This window comes from Drosophila serrata, unplaced genomic scaffold, assembly GCF_035046125.1.
Source record: "Drosophila serrata isolate PLE 108 unplaced genomic scaffold, ASM3504612v1 contig_302, whole genome shotgun sequence".
Lineage (NCBI taxonomy): Eukaryota > Metazoa > Arthropoda > Insecta > Diptera > Drosophilidae > Drosophila > Drosophila serrata.
In genome coordinates this window covers 392,160-410,189 of record NW_028257200.1, presented here as the reverse complement: position 1 = coordinate 410,189, position 18,030 = coordinate 392,160, and the positions used below count along the sequence as shown (strand labels likewise).

Below are 18,030 nucleotides of genomic sequence, written 5' to 3'. Positions count from 1 at the left end.
ACAGCTGGGCCAGGGATAAATTGTAGGGAAAATAATATGTAAGGTGATATGGCTTAACCCTTCTTTTTTTTTTGCACAGTTTGCACCCTTGTTGAGGTGTTGTGTTTTGTGCGGATTTCCTTTTTTTCTTTCCATTTTTTGCAAATCAGCAAAGTCAATAGAGAGGAAATTCTTCGTTTCTGGCTGCTGTCTTTTTATCAATTAGCTGGGATCAAACAAATAATGAAAAATGTACAGAAAACCGTTAAGCCGAATGGTGGTAAATCATTTAGCCAAACCCACACATGCATATCCGCATGGCCAAAATGGGAATCTCCCTCAGGGGCCAAAGTCGCCTCCATCTCCTCCTCCGAAGTTCTCTGAAGTTCTTTGAGTTCAAAAAGTGCGCAGACGTGCAATCATAATTTGCCCAACTCCGAAAAAAGAGAACCCGCACCCAGGCAAATGCTGTGGCAAGGGGTTTACTACCAAACCGGCGGTAAAATGGCCAAAAGACATGCAACAGCAGCAGCAGCACCAACATAATTAGAAGTCTGCAGTTGCGGAGGAAGTTGCATTAGCAGCCAATCAAAATAATTTGAGGCGTTTTATTAGCGACCCAAGTGCGGATCAGAAATCGCGCGGGGCAAACGCTAGCGTTTGCTAAGGCGAGAAAAATCGCGAGCAGTATTTGAAAAGATAATATTATTTGATTTTTAAATAGAATTGGATTAGATTTCAATATTTAATTGATAAAATATAAATACCATATATGAGCTATAATTTATAGAAGTATTATTTAAGAATTTAACCAAGTTTTTGGTATTTAAAGATATTTTTTTTGCTAGTAATTTTATATAATATATTTATATATATTGTTATTTGTATAATTAAAATTAATACTCCAAATTCTTTATATTTATATATATTACGCATAAATAATAATTTTGCTTTTAAAGTGCTTTCTTTGGCTAATTGTTTTATAGAATATTTTTTGTATATATTTCTATATTTTGTTATTTGTGTAATTTAAATTTAACCCCCCAATTCTGTTTCATGATAAATTTCCCGTTTAATCCCTTAAATATTTTCTAAGAAATTCCTCCAATAATATTTTTCGCGCTGCTAAAACCGCACTAAAAACGCCACCTAAGAAAAACCCACTCAATATCAATGACTGTGGAAAACTCAAACTAGTTTCCCAGCGCCTTAACTCAATAAAAATTGGGCCACACAAAACGCATGCAAGTCGCGCGAAAAACGCTAGGAATTTTCCATGGCATGCGAAACTCGTTAGTTTTTGTGTATTAGAGCCGCAGTCCCAGTTAATTAGCTCGTTAAAAATGATATATAAATAAAAAAAATATGAGGCTAGGAAAAGTAATAAAGTGTTAGGAAAAGTGTTAATAAAAATGTACATATATTTTGCTTCCAAAGAGTCTCGCGAAAACTCCCAGCTGTTTTAAACGCGCCAACGTAGTGCTCCCCCGAGTGCGGTAATAATAATCAGCCCGGCAACGTTTAACGTTTAACCCACTAACACCGTATCACAGCAGCGGGGCAATTAAGTATTTAATTTAATCAGCCCATACGGCCATCCATCAATCGCCTCAATCCCACCAGCCGCCAATCCCTCAATGTCGTCGCATCTTTTGTCGGATTTTCACATTTTCGGCTGTGGCGGAAATGCGTTGCAAATTTTGTTGTTTTTTTTTTTATCAGCGGATAATGTTTATTTTTAAATCGGTTTTAACGTGAGGTAATACCGCTATGACAACCCACATCACTCCAAATCGTTTCGGAAATAATTGGAAATTAACGAGACCCCGAGGCGAAGATTTGACACCAAAGATTGCAACTTGCGACCTTGTTTGCTATTCGCCCACATCTATATCTATGTATATATCTATATATGTTTGGAAAATAGTGGAAGGAGGGGAAAGGGAAGTTGTAAGCAAACCTATTGGCCAAAAAGTCATAAAGCCATGACTAAGATGTGCGAACACGACACCTGGTCAACCAGGAAAAGCGCGCCAAATATTTTTGGTCAACGATTTTTTTTCGGCAAGGTGACAAAATGGGAATATAGTATATATAGTTTATATAGGTATCTTATGCTTCCAGAGTGTATTTAGTCAGGCACGTGGGGCATGAAGAAGCGCGTGCCTTGTCCACATTAATTTCAAGACAAGGAACTTGGGTACACTCAAAGAAAATGTTCTCAGAAAATGCCTCTTAATATACCTAAAATGTGTAAAATTTATATTTTATATTAATCAAAACATTTTTAAATTAAAGAGATACTGAATACTGATAAATACACAAAATAATAAAGAACTAAATCCTTAAGTATTCAATAAATAAAATTATTTCAGCAATTTACCCAAATTATTTTCATTAAATTATTGTACTATAATATTTTTAAGAGTGTATCTTAAGGGAATAGTTGAAGTAAAGACACTAAACGTAGCCTTCCATGGCCTTATAAATAGCCACGCTAACTGACTGACTGACGCGCTTCATTAATATGCAAAGTGACTTTGGCTCGCGTCTCTTTGGGCCCCTCGAAGCGACCCTCTTTTACCATCGAGTGAGCCACCTGTAAGTGGCATCAAAAGTATCAACGTCTAAACGCTTATTACCAGCATTTTCATGCTGCATTTGCACTGGCCAAAAACGGGGAGGAAAACATGGCCAACAACAGGTTGTTCTTAGCCACATTGGCAGCGATTGCGTGTCAAATTGAACTTGACTGAGGAAGGAGAGAGAGTGAAGAGGAGTAAGGTACTTGTTGAAGTCAAATATTTTGCATACATATGTCCTATATGTGCTCTGCATATATTTATCAAGACTTTGGAGGCAATTATGCAATGACTTGACAAGGGGGGAAAATATATAAATGGTTCTTTTTAATTAAAATAATTCGTTATGGGTTAAGGGGAATACATTTAAAGAGGAGAAACAAACACTTAAGAAGTCAAGCTGCTTAAAAGAAAATGTATTTTAATTGTAAATAATAACAAAATCAATATGTTATATATTATTGGAATTATTTACAATACATTTTATACATTATAGTAATTGTTTACAAGATATTCCCTCTCTTCTTGACCTTATGATGCCTTATGATCTGAACTATCCCACCTTATGATATCCCTATAAAAAAATATGCAGAGGTTGCAGCCACAACTGAACTCTCTGCTAATTCCTTCATCAGGTCAGTGTCCTGTCCCACTTGAAACTCATTCCAAAACTAGCCACGAAGGATCTTTTTTACGGCTCAAAAACCCCTTTTTCCCCCTTCTTATCCTAACAACAATTTGGGTCTACTTAGTCACTTAATCTCAATTTCAAATTCCCTCAATTTTTGTAGGGATTCTGGGAAAAAATCCTTTTCCACTGACCGCACACAGCAGCTGCTGGCAATATACTTTCTTCTTATCTTATCCTTGGCTACACTTTCACCTTTTTGGCCATCAGAACTTTCTTTTTCCTTTTTCCAGGCGATCGTGCGGCAATAAATTTCCTAATGCTGTCAGCAAATAAAGTAGAAAACACGTTTTCCCCTAAGAAAAGTTCTACGAAATTGTGTAATTTTTAACCCAAAAAAAGGTGAATAAAACGCCAGGACGATTAAAAATATGTAAATCAGGAATAGAACTTTCTTCTCTATTTTTTTTTTTTTGTATATAAGGAAACTTTTCCGGCAAATTTGTGGCTAATTTATAAGACCAATTCAGGTAGGGAAATGGGAAGGAGCTGCTTTGCCAAGGGATCTGGCTGTACCTTAAGAAAAGGATATCGCATCCTTATAGGACTTCGAGTGTCTGGAACGTGTTGCATTTATGAGGTTGAACGAAAGCGGAAACGAGTTTTCTTTATGCACGCAACCCCCTTTGCCAAGGAGGTTTTCTCCGCTCTCCCTCTCAGACAAAAGGAAACTGGGCAGAGACAAGTTTTTCCCGAAACGGAAATGAGAAAAACTTGTGCGCGAATCCTTCTTCTTCTTTGCCTTGCAATCGGCTGCCTTGGAACTAATTTTAATGACAATTCACAAGGCGCGGATGTCGCGACATTCGGGATAATGTGAAAATGAGCTGGCCATTGCCAAAAAAAGAAAATAGGGAATCCATGGGGTGTGGCCAACCCCGAAAATGCAGATTTTCCCATTTCCCTAAACCGCCTCCTTACCCCTTTTTTCCATTTCCGCGGCCAGCTTTACTTTCTCAGCGGTTTCTTTGCACTGTTTGGCAGCCATTAATCATAAATGTGGAAAACGGAATTAACTGCAGAGGATTTTCCTTGGCTGCCAGGGAAATTGCAGAAAAAGTGAGAAGGACTTCTCCTTTCATTTTTCTGCTTAAGGAAAATGTTTACCAAATGATGTCACATGCTTGTTAATTTCTTGTTCATTATAATTACAGATTATAGTAGTTGAAAAAGGAAATTAAAATGTGCTTAAGAATTTTGTACTATTCTAAAAAATTACACCTTGCTTAATTCTTCAAAAATAAGTTAACTTTCCCCTTTCTGCTTTGAAATCAAACTTGTATTAATTGAGTCATTTGAATTTGATTAGTTTTTAAAGGGAATTCCCCCGGAAAAAGTATTAATTACAGGGTGTCAGGGCATTTCCCGTTCAGTGCAACGACCCTCCTTTGGACTCTCTATGGGACTCCCTGGAAACTCTGACTTTTTGGTGCCATGCGAGTATCCTTTTGACATGTCGCCTGTCCGCTTATCGGAGCGAGTGCATCGCCCCTGTCCAGTATCCTGCTCACCCTTTGCCTACAGAATTTTCCATTTTCCTTTACAGGGCATTTCCCCGCTTTCCTTCTCGATGCTATCTGTGAGTGTGCTCTAGTTTCCAGTTTTGCCTGACCCATTATTAGCTGTGAAATGCATGAATGTCCTTCTCTCTCTCTCCCTGTGTGTGTGTGTCCTTTGTCCTTTGGGACTTGATTTCCTTTCGCATTGGACATTTCCTGTAATTTTTCATTGGAAAAACTAGAGCCAGATCTTTGGTTAAAAACGTTCCAAATTAGCGCCTAGGGAAATGCCAGAAAAAAAAGGAAAAAGAACTTGACTTGGAGCCCACAGAATGGCATTTCCCAGTGTGGCAGATTGACTGCAAGGTGTTTGGTAGTTCTTAGTTCTTAGTTCCCTTCCTGTGTGTTTTTCCCACATTACTCTAGGGGAATATATATATTTATGTATATATTTTAACCCAAAACTTGTGCCTGGTTTTGCTAGAAGAACCGCTCTCTGAGGCTTCTTTTTCGAAGCCATCTATCTTTTTGCTTGTCAACACCACATTGCTTTGTTCTCTCGCTTTAGGTCTGAGCTGTTGTTGGTAATTGTTTTTCTCCAAACCTCTACCCCATTTTCTTCCCATTTTCCCTGAGTTTTCCCTAGGTTTTCCCTCCACTCCCATTGTAACTTGCTACATTTTGCGGCTAAACTTTAAACACGCGCAATGCGCTGCGCATGCCAAATGAGTTAGGGAACCTTACCGAAAAAGACTGAAAATTCAGGCGGCCATAAATTTGCATTTAATGAACATTTCGGGAGAGAGAAAAACAAAAAAGCCCTAGAAGATGCCCCGCCTCCTGCCGGAATTAACGCTTTTTGTTTGTCCGTAATGGCTTTTAATTATGTGGGCGGTTGCATATAACGAGACGAGTGACGCGGATTCTAAATGAAAAGGTTCTTTTGCCGGCGCAGGCGTAACCGCAGCACACACACAGGAAACGAACTGTTTGGTGGGTGTTTTTAGCAACGAAAACAAAGAAAATGTACTTTGGAAACCCAAATCTGATGCATCAGATTTCAGATATAACTTGGTTTTAAAAACCAAAAACTCTGTTCGCATCACATCACATCGCCGTTCCATTGTTTGGCCATTTTTGCAGTTGACTTTAGCACAATCTCTCCCTCTGATTCCTGTCTTGCTTTTGGTTTTATCGCCGCTTTGATTTCATTGCCATTTGTCGAACAATTCATGTGAAAAATTGTCATAAAAATGCAATAAAATTGTTTTGGTCCACGTAATTCGATCGAAACGACAGTGAAAATAGTTGTAAAAATCTCTATGAAATGCATGTTGCACAGCTTGTTTCGAACTCTACAGAAACATCGTTAAATTTATGAATTTATGTATAGAAAATGCTGTGAAATGTGAAGCAATTTTATTGCCTTAAAAAAATGGGTTAAGTTTGATGGGAAAATATATAGGTAAAGGTTAAGGGGTTGACATATATAAAGTTTAAAGTATTTTTAAGGATTTTTTGAGCTATTAAAATTAAGGGAAAATGTTTATAAATCTCTCCGCTGTCACATATACAATATAACTCAACAGAAACCACCTCCAAAGATTCCTTATAATCACCATCTGTTAGTAGTTCCGCCTCTATATCCTATATCTTCTCCAATTACCCAACTCTAGAACGGGGTACAATCTATACTTTCACCGCCACTTTAACCCAAAACAGGCACTCGAAAACTATCAACACATTGGATACATATCACAGAGACATTCGTAGAAGTTTGAAATCATCAGAGAGGACATGTTTTTGATATCCTTTTCCCATAACTGTCATCATTTCATATGCGAGAGAGCTCCACTTGGATGGCAGAAGGGAATGGTAATGGTAATGGTAATGGGAATGGGAATGGGTAGGTGTTAATTTACGAGTGTCAGGCAGCGGAGGAGGAGCTCCTACTTCTGTTAAAAATAAACAGAGATTGAGAGTGAGTGAGCGGTGGATTGGAGGACTCCGTTCTGTGCTATTTTCAAAAATTTGGAGCATGTCAGCAGCTGCAATAGCAAACGTCAAAAGGACATTGCATAACGCAGAGTAAACATCCTTCTTTGTACTCTCCTCCACTCTGTGTTCATTTCGAGGCGTTCGTCGTTTGTATGTCAACATAAACTTTACAAAAAAAAAGGCAAGAACACTGAATTTCACACACAAGACTCACACAAAAAAAGTACGCACTAGTGACAATAAAAACTCGAGAAAGAAATATAAGAACTCGCAACTCAACAGGAAAATATATTCGAGTGGCCACTCATAATTCTTTTAAGAGTGAGAGCAGCTTCAAAAAATGTTCGGAGATTGAAGAAAAAAGGCTTCAGGATATTTTTAAAGAGCTCTTGACTTTCAAAAGGAAAATAAAGTTGGTAGAGAAAAAGAAAATTAGGTAATGTTAGAGGGAATAATTTTAGTAGCTAAATTATTAAGGGAAAGTTATTAAAAGAAGTGAGAAGAAACTCTAGGTTAAAGAATTAAAAATATGTGATTATATAAATCACCATTTGTAAATTAATGCATTTCAGTTCTAAAATACTAAACAATATATTGTAACACAATTTTAAAATCAACTTTCATGATCTATAAACTTAGATTAATTCACAGAAATCCGTCAAATAACCTTTTATGGCAGTATCCTTTTTAGAAAATCAACTCTTGGTTAATTTCTTGAGTCCCTTAAGTACCTAATACATTTAATTTATAATTTTTTTTTATAAAGTAAATGCTGTTCTTAGAAAACCATCGATCATTCCTTGAGAATACCTCAACGAGACGCTGTCAAAGTCAGGAAGTCTTGAGCTTTCTAGTGGGCCTCTTTGATCGTGTTCACATTCCCAGACCGTACCGAATCTTAACCCCTGTTCAAGTCGGAGGTTAACCCTCTGGTGGCACTTGAGTTTTGCTCAGTCAATTGAAGTTTTCCACATTACTTTACCCTTTTTTTTGCTCTTTGGCTGTCTCCGAAGCATGAAGAGATTGCGTGCTTTGCGAATCTGAAGCTCAGCTGTTCGCTTTCGCGTGCCCAGTTATTAACCCGCTTCCTGTCTTCCTTTTTGTGTGTATTTCTTGCAGACGTCAGCACGCCTTTATGGCCAACACACAAAAGCAGCCGACCGGCAGCGGCGGCGGAGGAAGTGGCGGTGGCAGCGTCACCCACAGTCCGGAACGCCTGCGCGGAGGAGCCACCCAGGATCTGTTTGAGCTACTGGAGCGTGTGCAGTGCTCGCGACTCGATGACCAGCGCTGCGTCCTGCCCGCGTACTTCTCTCAGGTGAGTTCAGAAACCACATCAAAAGACAAGAAACTTTTATAAAATCCAACCAAGGGGAACCTCATGTCATAGGAAATAGAGTTATTGCATGTCTTGTGGGATTTAATAAGAAGATTTGCAAGAAAAAAGGGTTTATGTGCAGAAAAATAGCAAAGAGATTGCAAAGAAAACTTTTCAAGTATTAAAAAAAATGGTAAATATATTTATTAATTAAATTTGAAAGTGTCAAAATGAAATATAATGTATTTGTTGAAGATTTCTTCACCACTTTCTGTTTTAAGGGTTTCAAAATCAGTTTAAACATGAAAGAAACTTAAACCCTTTTTCATTTGCTTGCTTAATGTGACCTTGTCTGATTTTAGGTCAAGTGTGACCTTGGCTAATAAATATTCTTGGCTATAAAACCACACTTTCTACCATTTTGCTTTCCTTATTGATAAATATGCCACAAAAATGAGGCAATGCAACCCAGTTAACCCAAAAACCAAACATGACAGCACGATAAACCACTGCATGACCAACCTCAATAGGGCTGGGCAATTGTCCAGTTGGATGGGGATGGGGTCATTGTCCCATTTGGAGTCGAGTCGCCTTGTCCCCGAGCATATGCTCCACTAATCCGAGTGTGTGATGGACTGACCCATAAAAGTCCGACTTGCAGTTGCAATATATATATATATATATATATATATATATATATATATATATATACCTCATCTCAACTGCGGCAAGGGGAGAGTTGTAAAAATTTCATTTAACTGCTGACTGCCTGGCTGGCCATAAAAATTGCCAATGGGACAATGAATGGGGAATTTGGAAGTAAAAGTGGAAGTGGTTGTAGAGGGAGGATCGAAACAAAGAGCCACACAATATACCACATCCTCAGACCAAAGAGGAGGAGTTGAAAACCCAAAACAGCGCGACTTGTACCTTTCCGAAACATCTGTATATAATTTGACATAATCTGCGCTTTGTTGTGGTCTTTTTGCCGGGTTCCGGGTGTCTTGTCTGTCCCCCCTGGTTTAATAGGCAAATTGTTTGGCTGTCATGGGTTAATTCTTATGGGTGCGGGTGTGTGGTGTGTGCTGTCTAGGATTAAGTGGTTGGTTGAGTCGTTTTGGGCACGGTTTGATGTCGATTTTTACGATTATTCAGCTGCGGTCTTTTAAAGTTTCTATTTTTTTGGCAGCTGTCAGGTGTGGCGGCGGCCCTTTCTTTCTTTTTATCGTAAAGTTTATTAGTGGCATTTTAAAGAATTTTTTACTAATGTTTTATTGGAGTTTCCGTAGGGGTTTGGTTAAAATAAAAGTGTTTTTTGTAGGCATTTTTCTTAGAAATTTGAAGGTTTCCTTTGGAACAAGAAGAAAAACTATATAACTTGTCAAGTGGCGCCACTGGCGGGCTTACCCGGAAGTTTTATTGTGAACTAGCATTTTGAAGTGTTCTTTGAACAGCCGTTAGAGGTCGCTTAAGCTGATCCACCTAGCGGATTTTTTTGGGAAACTAAACCTGTGGTAGCGCCCTCAAGTGTTTGTCATTGGAACTAATAGAATGGTAGTCTAGCTTTTATTTCACAGGTGGCGCCATCAAATTAGTTAATTTATAAAGAAATTAAATAAATCGTAGGAAAATAGGTATTCGTATAATAAACGTTTATAAAATAATATTTAAAAGAATAATAATTTAAATAAAATAAAATAAATGATTTTAAAAGGCTATAAAAGCTTTTAAATGTTTTCAGATAACCCAAAAGAATTTAAATACGACTATTATACAGACAACTATATTTAGGTCATTTAAATACAAAAATTAATAAGAAATAATATAGAATTAAACAGTCAAGATTATTTAAATTGTTATTTCTCTCTTTTAACTTCTTAAAAACATGTAAAAGTATTAAATATTCATAATAAATCCCCAAGCCTTCCATATGTTTCATATTATACCTTTAATTTAAATTTCCACTTGCATTTTCTTGACCCAATAAATCCTCGCCCCCCTCAATTAAGCCGCTTAAAACTAGCACCCTTTAAGAAAAAAAAACTTAAACTCAAACTTAAAAGTCCCCGTTTAATCCCTTGTCAAATTTCTGGAGCATAATCCACTTGGCCTTCCTCAAGAATTATAACGTTTCCTGTTTGGCCTTTTCTCAATGCTCTTGCTCCTCCCTGGACCCTTGGTCGTGCAGCCAAGCAAGTTCCCTTTAGCCCTTTTCAGATTTTAATTTAGTTTTCGCAACAATTTCGAAGGCAAACTTTTCTATATCAAAAGGCAGGACAGCAGTTGTGCCCTCGGCTTTCCCCTTATCCACAAGTGGTTGGGTGCAGCCAAAGTGCAGCCCGCATCCCCGAAGCCAACATATATGCCACATTTTCTCAAGACTCGAGACTCGAGACTCAAGACTTTAGACTCAGCCTCTCCTCATCCGCATTCGAGTGCCTCTTTTTGTGCCAGGAAACTTTTATGCAGGCCTTCTTCATCTGGCCAAGGAGGGGTTAAAGACGTAGACGAAGTCTGGCTAAAAGTCTCGCCTCAGATTTTGAGGGAAAACTGGGTTGCAGGCTGTGTGTGTGTTCTTATACGAAATGAAAATTATGTTTGTTCGAGTTGTGAAAATTGAATTTGGTCTTCAGGTCCAATGACTGTCAAACTGCGAGGCAGAAAAAGACATTCGCCATTCCTGGGTGTAGTATATACTATATGTGTGAGACTTTTCCTCACTGTGCATATTTTCATGGGCCATGGCATGCCTCTGGGTATGGTTTTTCCCACTGCTTTTCCTCTTTTTTTCTCCATTTGGGTTCACTATTTTATTTGCCTGCGTATCTATGCTCTCCCCATTGCATAGTTTCTCGCACGTTTTTTCCAACAGCATACTTTGGGGCTAATAAAGGTTTGCTTGGGCATGTTTAAATTTCCAACGCCACACACCACCCTTCGCTCCCCACCCCCCTGGGCGTCGTCCTTGGCGGCTAATTAAGCTGCCCAAATACCAGTTGTTTTTTGGGTTGGCAGTTTTGTGCACCGAAAAAACAGGGGATTAAAATGTTATAAATTAAAATATTACATATTTAAATACGTAATATACACCCTAAAATAATAATTACATTTTAATTAATTACATTTAGTTTAATTTCTTTAAAATCCTAGTGTTTAAAGCTGATAGCTATTACAACCAAATAATTCTTTACTGACATCTTTCATTTAATTATTTACTAAAAGGTCCCTCAAAACAAATTTCAAATGAATTTAAAATTGTGCTAATAATACACAGATGAACTTTAAATCAGGAAATCTTAAGAATTTACAATTAATCTTGAGCCTTAAATGAAAACAAACCTCATTGCATATCAAAAGAGCTTTTTGAGAACCTTGAAGTAAATTCTTGAACTACAAAAATAAATCCTTTTACAAATTTTTAAATCCCAATTTAAATGGTTTTTGAATTTTAATATATTAAAATTTATTTTTCATTGACAAAAGCCTCGCGGACACTTCCTTTTCTTACCAAAATTATACATAATTATGAAGTTTACATACCTTTATCAAATATCTAAATTCCCCAATTAATTGTTTTGCTTATTTAAAATTTTTAAAGATATGTATATATACATTTTCCCCTGCACTATTTTTTGTGTTTTGCCAACTTTTTGTTGGCTGCTTTTTCCACCTTTTGTTACTTTCGTTCCCATGAAGCCGGAAATCTGGGGCCTTTTGTTTTATGGAGGAGAACCCTCTGCCATCTAAGATTCGCTGGAAATTTATGCCTGGCTCCCTTCCTCCACCGCCCCCAACTTGGCTCTCTCACACTCTCTGTCTCTCCCCTAATTCTCCCTTCCTTTGGCATTATAAAAATATACTTTGGCCATTTCATTTCGGTTGTTTTGGACCGCTTTGCCTGTTTCTTGCACATTTTTCACGGGCTCATGCCCCCGTTCTCTCCCTCAGACACTCTCACACACACATTAGAAGTCTCTTATGTCTTTGTCTCAGTTTGTGCAATTTGTCTCAGTCGCCTCCTCTGGCCACCACCCCCGGGATTCTCCGTGTCTCCCAAAGTCTCTCCGTAGTCCCTCTCCGACTCTCCCCGCTTCCCTTTTGGCAGCTCAGAGTGCGCTTTGGACTTGGACTCGCTGCGAATGCAACGAACGTTGAAGTTGTTAATTGCAATGGTCGTCAGCCGCAACGACAACCTCGTCCGTCTCCATCTCCGTCTCTTTCTCCGCCTCAGTTGCTGTCTCTTTCGAGTGCAGACCCTGGTCGAAAGACCGGAGATCCGAGGCCGGAGCGGAGCAGCCTACTCCCACAGTCAGCGCCAGCGAAGTGAGCTGCATAATCATAGGCGGAGAAACGGCGATAGAAAGAGCAGCTACACTGAGAAAAAATACTAACTAAAAGCAGGAAATTGCTATTTATATAAAATTTATCTTTATATTTGTATCTATGAATATGCCAAGAGATATTTAGGGTGCTTATACCCCAATATATTATTTGTAGCCTATTTTTCGAGGTCACTTTATCATATTTTGAAAGTAAAACTATAATACCCTGTAAGGGTATCAAAAGGTATTCTAATTTTAGTCAGAAGCATAAAAGAAAGTGAAGTAGTCATTTCCGACCCCATAAATCATATATATTATTGATCAGCATTATCAGCTGAATCGATCTCGTCATGTCCGGTTGAAAAAATAAATTTTCGAAAATTTTTCAAAATTTCAAATTTTTATAAGGGGTTACATCATTAAAATTGTTAAAAATGGCCAAAAATTTTAGTTATCTAAAACTTTTCATTTAGTATGCAGATTTATAAATCAAATAAAAACTAACATAGAAAAGCTTTCCGAATTAAAATTAATGCATTTTTGGCTTAGTTATGAGTTTTTTAAACTTAGATTTTTCCCATAAAACTAAGGAGATAATGCAAATATTTGAAGCGTTATTATGATCGATTTCCTATACGAACCTATAATTAAATTGCAAACTGCTAGGGTATATAGCCTTCGACTTTCCTAAGCTAGTTTTTTATTTATAAATGAAGTTTTTATTATAGATTACTGACATCTTACTTATTATTTGTGAAACGATGGTGAAGAATCTTGTACATATCCTTGAATAAAAAGGAAAAAACAGTTACCTAGTTTTATTTGTAAATAATTCGTATATATTCATATCCAATCGAATTGAATTTCATTTCTCTGAGTGTCGAAAAAGCAGAGAGGGCGACACACTCACTCACGTATGAATTCTAAGTCGGAGAAGTGCGATGTTTATCGCCGTCATCTACCTACACGTATCCGTACCGCAGGCCTGTAAATTATCCCAAAAATAAGAAAAAAGAAAAAAACCAAGCAAACCGAAAAAGATACTCATAGTTTGGAACCGTCCCTATCGCTCCTGCACCGGGGCACTTAAAATTTATAATTATTTTCCGCTTGTTGCATGCGGTATGCTCCCTCTCCCTCTCTCTCTCTCTCTCTCTGTCTCTGTCTCTGAATTTTCCCTGACTCTTGTCTAAGTCTGCAACTCAACTTTGCCATGTGGAAATCTTTCCGTTACTCATTCGTGGCTTTTTAATTTCCTCTTCTTTTCTCCTTGTTCGAACAATGCAGCTTTAAAATATTTTCCTTTGGCCTGGCTTCTTTTTTTTTGGCGGATCTCTGACATTAACCTAGGGCTGTGTCATCCTCCCACTCCTCGGAGTTTCCTCCCTCGGTTTTCCACCAGTTTTCCCCCATTTTTCCAGTGATGTTTACCTTGTTGCTGCCTCGCTGACTTCGTTGTTGATTGCCAGCTGACAGCGGCAACAGAGGCCCAGACACAGACACTACCAATGGCCACAACAGAAAACAAAATAAAATAAAGTAAAGTAAAAAATACGAGCAATAATAAAGGCAAAGCAAACCGCAACTTAAAACTCTTTCACATGGAATTTAAAGCTCTGCGGCGGATCTCAGATGCGGGCTCCGCATAACCAATTAACCATGAGAAGAGAAGCGCTCTGGAAGCCAGCGATCCATCTATCTGTCCATCTATCTTTCAGAATTAATATCCATCAAATTGGGAAGATTAAATGAGACATCTAACTGCACTACAAATTATTACGAGTTGTTTTCTTTGAAGAAGTTAGAGATACTATCTTAAGCTCTAAAAGTATCTATTCGAATTTGGAAGGATTAAATAATACATTCTGCTTGCTCTACAAATTAATAGGATTAATTCTTATGACAAAAAGTATCTATGAAATAGTATCTACTAAGAATTTAAAGTATATATTAAAGTATCTATTTGATATCGATATGGATTGAGGCAACCAACTTCCACTACAAATTATTTGGATTAATTCTGATGACACACAGTATCTATGAAATAGTATCTACCTTGTATTTATTAATGTACCTATGAAAACCAAGCAAAATATATCTTAATATATGTTTGTCTTTTCCCAGAACTCCTCTATCTTTTGTTCTATCTTCAAACTAAAGTTGTATCTGCAGCTCTTTGTTGCATTTTAAGCAAACTAACCAAAAATAGTTTGTATTCTTCTTTCACTTCTTTTCTGGTCACATTTTGTTTATAAACGGACGTGTTGATTGCTCCGCTTCAAAAACTTTATGCCATATCAAACTATATATAGTTTGTAGTTCATAGCACGATAGATTTAAAGTCTCGAATGCCAAGGTCAGGATAGAAGGAATCATAAATTCGGTTACTTTATATAGTTATATTGAGCGGATAGAGAAAGAGCAAGAATTAAATGGAAGAGCTCTTTTTTCTGTTATGAGTAGAGCTTATCTCGATAACATTCTTGGTTAATCATGTGCCTTGGTTTAAATATTTAATATTGAAATATTATTCAGACAATTTAATAAATTTTTTCCTGTTAAATATATTCTTGGGTGCGATAAACCATATGAATATTAGGGTTTTTCTGTATACAATATAAATCTGTAAGCATTACATATTTCCACAGTTGTTTGGGAGACTAAAAAGTATAAATCCATTATATAAATTGATAAATTAAAAAAATATATCGAATAATATATCAAATTAACAGAAATTGTATAGTAAAACTAGTTAATAAATTAAATATTTCATTATTAATAAGGGAAAATTTAATTTTTCTCTAAACCCTACTTATAACTACCTATTTCTTCAATTATTTATCAACAAGCAAAAAAATATAAACACTCAATTCAAAGTTGGCGCCCTCTTAGCTCCCACGCATGCTCTCTTTTCTCTAGCGGCGACTCTCTCTTTCTCTGTAAACTATAGTTGTCCCACTTTAACTTATGCTGCTCCAATTGAACGCCAGGCTTGGATATTTATACCCAGTATCCATGAGATACAAAGGTATATTAGTTAGTGGTCAGCGAAAAAGTAAAAATCGGACAAATCAACATTACCAAAAGAATGGTAAAATAGCTTAGTACCAACCATAAATTTTATTAATCAGTATTACCTGTCTATTTAGACAGGTTCGTCCATCCACCCGTGTGAAATAATAGTCTCCTTCGCCATAGCTTCAAAATCTATTAAAATTTGTATCTAGAGAGAGGTTGATTTTATATCTTGCCACGCTTACTACCTCCTCTTATCTAATATGAAAGTCAAATCGAATACTTAGTCTCAAATGATGGTTTGATATTCTCTTATAGTATCTTGATACCTTTTACAAAACGCTTTTGTTATTTAATTAAATACAAAATCGTTTATGTACTGGGTATTTTACAGTCGAGCACAATCCACTGTTGCTTTCCTACTTACAATTCAAAAGGTCGCTCGGCTGAGGCAGTGGCTGCGCACAGTGGAAAAAGGTGAATTTCAAACAGCTATTATAAATAATTTCCTTATATGTATTATATATCTTCAAGGAAGTAAAATGATTTATAATAAAATATTATAATATATTCTACTCAAATTTATAGTAAGTTTAATAGAAATATTTAAAATAAATTTATTACAAATTAAATAAACAGCAAAGAAATGTATAAAACAAATTTCATATAATAAGTTTACCCAATTCTAAATACTTTTTATCAGTTTTAAAAACCGACTTTAGGAGTTCTTAAATTCTTGGCACATATTCCAACAAAGCACCCCACTGTGCGTCCACTGTGCGACAGCGGCAAAGGCACAACGACCAAGCATCGAACATGTTTCAGTTGCCGTTTTTCCGTTGCCGCAACCAGACGTGTTGAACCCGCATTTTTCGAAAAAAAAAAAGAAAAATCTTTCCCGCGCCCTCGTGTTTCTGTTCGTTACGAATTCAAAACAAAAACAGCGGCCAACGAGTGCACGCATTTCGAGTTATTTTTAAAAAAAGAAGGATCCTTGTCTTATTTTCTCGGTTTCTCCATGGAACCGAAATAAAACCGAAAGCCGAAAAAACCGATTTTGTGAGTGCAATAAACCAAATACTGCAGCGGTGTTGTAAATCTGTATCTTATGTGCGTGCATTCTGAGTGTGTGTGTTGTGCGGTGCATTTACAAAAATAACACGCATAAAATAATATATATAAATATATATATATACTGTCATCTCGATATCCACGCAGCTATATGCATGAGAGCGCAGATCCCAGTGAAATTATTTGCTTAGAAATTCGGTTGGCCGAAAATTTGAAAGCCACCGATATTTGCATATAAGCCGCGGTTTGACAGCCACTGAAATCCGCGTACCAAAAAACCCGTCAAACGGGTAAAGCAAGCGCAAAAAACAGGCAAAAATATCGCGTCAAAAACTCGTAAAAAAAAAGAGAGATATTTATACAACAACAAAAAATTGTTATTTTTGTGTGTGAGCCGAAAGCAAAGTCAGCGCTACAAATTATAACAATTACCAGGAGGGGGAATAAATATATATATCTATCTTTGAGAACGCCTCCCCAAAAGGTAAACCTTCTAAGCCAGGTTGCAGCAACACGGCAATTGCAACATCAGCAACATCAGAAGCAGCAGCAGCAGCAACATCTAGAAAAAATAGTAATTTGATCTAAGAACGCCCACTATAGCGAAAAAAAAATAAGAAACCCTTGAAAAGGTAACAAAGGCAGTTCTAAGAAGCAGCAAACAACACCAGCAATTGCAACATCGAAAAACAGCTGCAACACCTGAGGAAAAACAGCACTTTAAAGGCTCCACAAAAGAACTTTTGGAAAAGCTGCAAATACCAAGAGATAATTAAGTGGATTTTGCAGCATTATAGCTTTTATAACTTCTAAGAAATACAAAAATGCAGTGATAAATAATCACAAATAAACAGCAACTGCAACTTTTAAAAAACCCCCAAGATACAACTTAAATAAATGCTGCGATAAAGAGCGATATCAGCAGCAACATTAAATCGAAATATATATAAGATATATTTATCACAGTCAAGTTCGCTGACTTTTTGACTTTGGAAAAAAGGGCTTAAATGCAGTCCTAAATCGAATTTTTTAAAAAAGCAGCAACAGCAGCAGCAACAGTTGCAGTAACTACTGCAGCAGCAGCAGCAACAGCAACAACGGTGGCATTTTACAGCGAAGGCGCCGAACGACGTTGGGTGCGTCAGGCCGTTATGGGGGTATTGAGATGGCGCGATTCACCCGGATCGCGTATATCGGGTTCTATATCCAGTAATACTGGCAATACCAATAACAATCATCATCACAGCAGCAGCAGCAGCAACAGCAGCAGCAGCAACGCTCATCAGCAGCAGCAGCACAGCAGCAACAACAATCACATCAACAATAATAATAACAACAATAATCGAGAGGTACATATATGAAATATATATATGATTTTAAGGAAATATTTAAAGAACTACATATATTTATATATAATTTTATATATATAAATTATTATTGATTTTTAAATTGACAGTTTCTTATATTCACTTAATTCATTAAGTTATATTTTCTCGGTGCATGTGTGGGTTGTAAAATTCATGAGATCTCCGATCCGATCCCATTTCGAATTCCAATA

The 18,030-nt window shown here is 36.9% G+C and overlaps 1 protein-coding gene across 5 annotated transcripts in view; it reads left to right on the top strand.

Moving 5' to 3' along the window:
* Nucleotides 1-18,030, top strand: part of RapGAP1 (Rap GTPase activating protein 1) — a 181,261-nt gene that overhangs the window by 128,993 nt on the left and 34,238 nt on the right. For 4 of the 5 annotated variants that reach the window (XM_086837181.1, XM_086837182.1, XM_086837183.1 and 1 more), the window contains exon 3: nt 7,866-8,064. In XM_086837181.1, the coding sequence (XP_086693307.1) occupies nt 7,866-8,064 (199 nt within the window). Of the gene's footprint in view, nt 1-7,865; nt 8,065-9,442; nt 17,822-18,030 lie in introns of those variants that run through there. The other variant, XM_086837184.1, reaches the window with a different exon arrangement.